The following is a 7,599-nucleotide window of genomic DNA, read 5'->3' as shown; positions in this document are numbered from 1 at the left end:
ATCCACTCACCTCAGCCTCCCAAAGCTCAGGATTACAGGCTGAGCCACCGAGCCCGGCTTGGGATGGAAGTTTTAATGTTTTCTTCCTGCACTTCAGTGGATGCCCCACCATCTCCCATGTGCTTAACCCACTCTGAAGACACTGCCTTGGGGTAAATGTGATGCCACATTTACTTATACATTAAAGTATAATACTATAGTAGCATTAATACTTTTGCATTTTAAACCTTAGGTCTGACTTTAAAGGTTTGTTGTTTTTTAAATGAATTTATTGGCTGGGCTCAGTGCCTCAGCCTGTAATCCCAGCACTTTGGGAGGCCAAGACAAGTGGATTGCCCGAGTCCACGGGTTCGAGACCAACCCAGGCAACTTGGCAAGACCTACAATAAATAAAAAATTAGCCAGGCATGGTAGTGTGTGCCTGTAGTTTTAGCTACTTGGAAGGCTGAGGCGGAAGGATTACTGGAGCCAAGCAGGTCGATGCTGGAGTGGACATGAGTGTGTCCCTGCACTCTAGCCTGGGTGACAGAGTGAGACTCCAACTCAAAAAAATAAAAAAATGAATTTATCGTATCATGTAATGTAAGTAAGGTAGAATTTTGGTGTCTGGGCCATGCTCTGAAATTATCTCACTTCATGTTTACCATATTCTCAATATTGTTTAATGATAGTTTATCCACAGTGAGCTATGTGGAGTATTCTAGATGGAGGCCTTAATGAGATTAGAAAAGTGGGAAGGAGGAGGCATGGAGTGAGGCTATAGAAAAGGCTATGTTGATTTTTTAGATAGTTAATTGCACTATAAATATTGACAACGGTGTATTTGAATGAAATGTTTTCTCCTTAGGGAATTGATAATTGTAGAAAATTAGCAGTGTAGTATATCTAGACAAAGTTACTAAAAATGGGGAAAAATAATTTATTCTCAGATAAAAAGACAATTTTTAAGGAAGCATCAACTCTACAATATAGCAGCCTGAGACAGGTTTGGAGATTTTAAGCCTGCTCTGTTACCTCTGAGACCTAAAGGAAGCAGAACATAAAAATGAGCCTCTATCAATTTGAAGGAAACCTAATCTTTGTGATCATGACTGTGGTCTAAATCTATTAAAGATGTTCACATTCACTGTCCTTGGTATCACTGTGGATTGACCTGAATAGTGAGCAATAAAGTTGTGTATTATAATTCTGGTTTGAAGATATGTGCTTAGGAAGTGAAACCGACAGTCAGTGTTTTGTGGCTGTCTCTAAGCAGACTAAGAGCCTATATAAAATGACAGGTGCATTTTTAGGGAAAGAAACCCATAATGTTTTCCTATTTAGTAGGTGACAGTATGTCCCAAGATAACACAAGCTTAAGGGGCTGGAACAAGCGTGGTTATTAAAGGCTAGCAGTTTCTCAGTTCATACAAATTGAATTTTTTCATAGGCTGGAGGACTGTGGAAATCTAGTGTCGAGTACCGAAATAAATTAGCATATTAAGTGAATTCATACATTCAGTCTTGTGAGCACTTTGAATTTAAGGAAGAAATTTTATTACTTCTAGAAAGAAAAAGGCAATTCTTCAATTCTGTGTTTGATCTCCCTGTTGGAAAGGGTCTGTTTGATAAATTTTATCATTTTGAAGATTATCCAAAGTAGTAGTTATTAAATTAATAGGAATCCTTCTTCTCTCTTCTCTTTTTTTCAGAATTACTGATTTAGGAAACATCAAAAGAAGATTGTATTTATCAACGGTGCATAAGGAACTGTCCTCAACTCCTCTTCATGCAAAAATTCCACTCTTCATGATCAAACGCAAAATTGTAAGTATTACATGAATGTTGCCTAAAATATTATATTCAATTCAGCAGACATTAATTATGGGCCTACTCCGTGTATGAGGCACTTTTTTATTTGCTATGGTAGTATAAAAATGGATACAATTTATGGTCTTCCTTCCCCTCTCTCAAAAGAGCTTAAGATCTAAGTGTAAGAACATAATTATTTGAATACCTATAATATCATCAAAACTGTGATGGGAAGCACAGTGGAGAGAGAAAGTTCTGTTCGAATCCTGAAAGTGAAAGAAATCCATCTGACTACAGGATGAGGAAAGGTTTCATGAAGGAGATTGCACTTAGCGTGGGCACTGTAAGATTCCAGCAGGAATAAATAGGAAGCCAGGCATTCCAAGCAGAATGTGGGCAAAAGCATGGAGGATGGAAAGTGGTACATGTATGGAGAACAAAGAATGATTAATTGTGGTTGCCAGATTTATAAGGAACCCTAAGGAAGCATCAGTCCTACATTATAACAGCCTGATATAAGTTTGGAGATTTTATGTTTGTAGTGTAACTTCTGAAGGGCCTGATTGACTGACTTTCTCACACTTTAGTCATTTCAATACTCTCAGTACCATGTTTGTGTGTACTACTTGTTCTAGTATATACTTAATACTTTATTTTAAATCAACTCTTCTCTTTTCTTTTGGCTTAAATTTATTCTAAAAGAAAGCCTTATGCCACTCTTATAAATGGAAACCAGAGTAAATCTCTAAAAATAAAATATAAAAATAAATATGTGGAAAACAAAACAATATTTTAAAGTCCACCTATTTCTTGTTTGAGGTTCTAGCTTGAGGCCTGTTCTTTGTTAAAAGGAGTTTATCAAGGACTAGATACATGTTCAAGCTTTCTCCCTGGCATAGTTAGGACTGAAAGAAAACTGATCAAGGGAAATTTGTATACTGTGATCTGGAACCATTTAATGCTACTCCTATGTACCACCTAAAATTGTTTCATATATGGTGCATGTTCCACTCTCTGGGAACCACTGTGGTAGAGAAAAGGGAGCTATTGAAGCTTTTGGACCAGGAAAGGAACATACAGCCAGTTCTGTGCTTTGGGAAGGTTAATCTGGTAGTGGTAATTGCAGTGATTTGGAGAGAGTAGAAAGTGCAGTTGAGGACACTACTGACAATAATCCAGATTAGGATTAGTGAGGACTGAGGTAGGAGCAATAGAGGAATGTGAAGCAACATAAGAAATTTTAGCCATGAGCTAAGACGTATATAAACAGACCTTTTCCCTATCGTGTGGCACATGCTGGGAGAGCAAGCCACAGTGAACTGTGGAGCTCAAGGGGAGTGGTCAGAGAAGACCCTCTGAAAAAGAGGATGCCTGAGTTGGGCCTTGAAGGATGGGAATGAGTCAGCCAGTTTAAGAAGTGGAGAGAGTGTTCCCTGAAGAGAAAAAGTAGCATCTGGGAGGTTGCATGAGGTGTGCAGGCAAGGCCAGTAATCTAGCGTTGCTGAAGGAAGGCCAGAAGAGGGGCAAGATGGATAAGGCTGAAGAGAAAAGAGGGGCAACCTCTTCACAGTCCTTGTCTTTCTAGTCATGGAACCTGGACTGTATTCTTGCAGCAGGAGATAACATGGTTAGATTTGCATCTTAAATAGAGCATCACTTGTGGAGGATGAGTGAGAAGGATACAACTGTGAGACATTCAGGTTCAGATTTTTGGAGGTGCATATATGTTGGAGTTCCAGAGAGAAGTCTGCTGGATGTTTGAGCTTTTTCAGCAAGGAAGTGGCATTTAAATTATGAGAATGGATGAAATTGCAACAGCAACTGAAAAGCAACAACAACAAAGGAGACTAGAGAAGAAAATTCAAGAGCCTACCAATATAAGGGAAGGGCAAAGGGAAAAGAATCCATGGAGGAACAGGGCAACAATGAGAAAGCAACTTGAAAGGCGAGTATAGTGTCATGGAAACCAAGAAGTTTCCACAAGAGAGAACAGTCCAGATTGGAACGTATTTGAGGAACATGACAATCAGGATAACTTCAGTAAGAAGTTCTGGTGTGTCAAGAAGGTGGGAGGGCAGTGAGGTAAGACAATGGCCAGTGGTGACATCGAGTTCATACTGACCCTTTCACAGTAGGCAGAGCCACTGGGTTTGGTGTTCAAGCAGATGTAAGTAAAGAATAATCAAACATAACCTTGGAAATAGGCAGCCCTCTCACACACAGGAACTGGATTATAGAATAAATTGATGGTTTCTGTTTGCACTAGAATTGTTTTTTAAATTCATGTAGTATTAAGTGTTCATAAAAGCTCAAAAAATTAAATTTGGATATTTTCTCTCCTCTTCTTGTAAGACATTAAGGAAAATGCACACCTCATTGATAAGGGTACCTGCACGGTGAATATTTGTATACCTAGCCCTGAATTGTACTCCACAATTTTAAATAAAAATTAAAAGAGGAAAAAAAAGGGAAAATGCCTTACAAATAAAATTATGTTAATCCTTTTGTGTTTAGGTATTGATTTCCTTATTCATATAAGGTTATTTTAGAGTTCAATGTTAAGTGGTTTTTAAGAGTTAAAGCCTATGTGAGATACACTATTCTCTGTGTGGTTAATAAATCAAATATGTTCACTACCTCACTTTTGTGAGTTCAGTCATTCTTGTCAGTTAACTAACTCTGTGGTCTCTAGATAGTTCATTAAAATCTAAACTGATCGTTATGTGCATGGCTATAATTTACATTCATGGGAATCTAGTGTTTGAAAATAAAATATTTTCTTTCTGTTATAACTAAACCACACAAATATCTTGATAAGATAGGATGTGAACTTGACTGAAAGGTCTTTCATATTTGATAAATGGGTCTTTCAAATGAATCTGTGCTGTCAGCACTAGGTATCTAATGACATAAGAAATTCAGTGTTTAAACTATAAACAAAAGAGCTATAATAGGTACTGTGGAACTGTGTTTTCTAAGCCTTTTCTACTCATCTGTCTATCTCACCTTCCTACCCCTTAAGCACGCTTAAGGAGATGGGGCATGAATATTACATGCAGATGTTAAAAAAAAAAAAGTAGTACAGTATGAGGAAATTAAACTAGTGACTGTTTTAGGTGACTTTAGTACATGCTTTGTTAATTTTTTACTTTTTACTTATTTTACTATTTTTTTTAAGATTCAAGGGGTACATGTGCAGGATCGTTACATGGATATTGCATAATGGTAAAGTTTGGGCTTCTATTGAGCCCATCACTGAGGACCTGGTACCCAGTGGGTAGTTTTTCAACCCCTTACCTCTATCTCCCCTTTAGAAGTGCCCCAGAGTCTGTTGTTCCCACCCTTGTGCATATGCTTATTCAGTGTTAGCTCCCACTTACTAGGAAGAACATGTAGTATTCAGTGTTCTGTTTCTGTGATTATTCACTTGAGATGATGGTCTCTACCTGCATCCATGTTGTTGCAAAGGACGTGATTTTTGTTTTTGTTTTTTTAAAGGCTATGTAGTATTTCATGGTGTATATGGACCACATTTTCTTTATCCAGTCTGCTATATCTAGGTTGATTCCATGTTTTTGCTATTGTGGATAGTGCTGCAGTAAGCATACATGTGCCAGCATCTCTTCGGTAGAGTGATTTATGCTCCTTTGGTTGTATACCCAGTAGTGAGATTGCTGGGTTGAATAGTAAATCTGTTTTTAGTTCTTTGTGAAATCTACAAGCTGCCTTCCATTGGGGTTGAACTAGCTTACATTCCCACCAACAGTGTATGAGTGTTCCCTTTCCTCCGCAACCTCACCAACATGTGTTGTGTTGTGTTTTTTTGACTTTTTAATAAAAGCCATTCTGGCTGATGTGAGATGGTATCTCATTGTTTTGATTTAACTAGTGACTGTTTTAGATGACTTCAGCTCATGCTATGCTAAATTTTAAAAAGCAAAACAGTCATAACATATCGAGAACCTTCCTTCTGAATATGGTTAAGTCTAGAAGGAAAATCTCTCATACATTTGAAGCAGTCCTAAAAATTAATGGGACATTGTTTCTATACTGTTCCTTTCAGGCTCGGATATCAACACAGTGAGATCAAGTCATAATTACTTATAATATGTCCTAATTATTCCATATTTTCTTAAATATATAGCATGTTAATAATCTGAAAGTGTTAAGAACATAGAATCTGGGTTCTGACACTAGTTTTGTGATCCTATGCAAGTTCCTGTGCATTTGCCTGAAATATAAAATTTAGGTAATATGAAGTATACACACTGTTAAGGTTATTGTGGGGATTTACATGAATTAATAAACATAAAGCTTTTAGGACAGTGCCTGATGCAGAGTAAGCCCTAAGTAAGGATTATAGATCCTATTTTCTCTTTAGATGCTACTTCTTCCAGTAAACCTTCTAAGATTTCCCCTCTGTGGATTAGATATTTGGGAAATAGCTTATCATTTCTATTCAGAGTTTCATAACCCTCATAATATTCCTCTCCCCTGTACTTTTATAATCTCTTTACTTGTCTGTTTCTCCTATTAGACTACAAGCACATCTCATTTGGCTTTCATCCCCAATTCCTATCAGTACATGGTACATAGTAAGTGCTCAATAAATATTTACTGAACAAATTGGCAAGTCTTAATGTGCCTCCTGATGTTGAATAAAAAATAATGAGTGTATCATGGCCAAATTATATAGCTTTGTAAATGTACTTGGCGATTCCACAAATGTCCAGGAACATTCAAACAAATATTAATAAATTCAGTTCTAAAACCTGCTCTAATTTCTTCTTAGTTTCCTCCCAATCCAAGAAGTGCTTTCCTTTCCGCTATTAATATACGTTAATTCCAGTTAAATTAAAACTGAATTGTGTTTTGGGGAAATTTCTTCAGAGAGCAGTAAGGTGGCAGAAAGCACCCCACTTATTCAAGATATCATTCCTAGGGGCCCTCCCTGGTGTTAGTGTGGTATTAGCCCCAGTTTTGTTTTTGCCAAAACACTCTTAACTTCTTTCTGCCTTTCAGGAACTAGTAGGTATTTTGAGGTGGTATACCTCAAACAGCATTATGAAAGCCCTTCAGCTACCATTTATAAATCTGGAGATTTCATATTAAAAAGTCCTCATTTCTGAGCTCCTTGAAAAAAATCAAATTTGTCAACATTGAGCCTGCTTGCTTGCACACAAGCACTTGGCAGGAGCTGAATGGCAATGGCACACTTTTAAGAAGCTATAAACTCTCCTGTGAAGTTTAATCCTCTCTATTCATAAGGTATGCAGTTGCACTCAGAGTCTTCCTGCTTCGGTCATTTAAGCTATCTGCCTGGACCCTCTAGGTGTTCAATGGTAACCCCTGATTTGAAGGATAATTGCCAAATGGTTCACTTTGCCTTGGTTATTTAACTAAAGCCTTTAGGTAGCCAGAGGCAGCAAATAAAGTTAATATTCTTAGAGCCACGCCAATGTGAATATTTATACATAGGCTGCTTTCTGTTCCAATACCTTTCAAAGTTTAACCTTTCAAATAATTTTTTTATTTTTCATGTTATTTTTAACTAGAAAGATTCATTTTAACATTTAAAGTATAACAATTTATACTTTTAACTTGGGTTTTCAATTGCAAGAACAGTTTTAAAAATTAATAACCATCAGATTAAACAATGGAAGTACCCACTTAGTCAAGACTAACTAGAATCAATCTTATTTCTTCTTTAATATAATTTCAATTATTTGGTGATGGTGTCAGATGAACATCAATGTCTTTCTACCAAAGTATATATTAGTGTACAGTATTTTTAATTTCATTTGAATA

At 36.9% G+C, this 7,599-nt stretch overlaps 1 protein-coding gene across 1 annotated transcript in view; it reads left to right on the top strand.

Annotated features, from left to right (window-relative positions):
* The window catches only part of LOC103250791 (uncharacterized protein C3orf67 homolog), a 96,002-nt gene extending 94,161 nt beyond the window's left edge, over positions 1-1,841 (top strand). Inside the window, exon 5 of the mRNA XM_021708199.1 lies at positions 1,692-1,841. Within this exon, the coding sequence (XP_021563874.1) occupies positions 1,692-1,821 (130 nt within the window). The 3' untranslated portion in view covers positions 1,822-1,841. The remainder of the gene's footprint in view (positions 1-1,691) is intronic.
* The last annotated feature ends 5,758 nt before the right edge of the window (positions 1,842-7,599 follow it).

This window comes from Carlito syrichta, unplaced genomic scaffold (assembly GCF_000164805.1).
Source record: "Carlito syrichta isolate Samal-C Ts95f unplaced genomic scaffold, Tarsius_syrichta-2.0.1 Scaffold134780, whole genome shotgun sequence".
NCBI lineage: Eukaryota > Metazoa > Chordata > Mammalia > Primates > Tarsiidae > Carlito > Carlito syrichta.
Note: the sequence above shows the minus strand (reverse complement) of the source record. Positions and strands in the feature narration are given on the sequence as shown.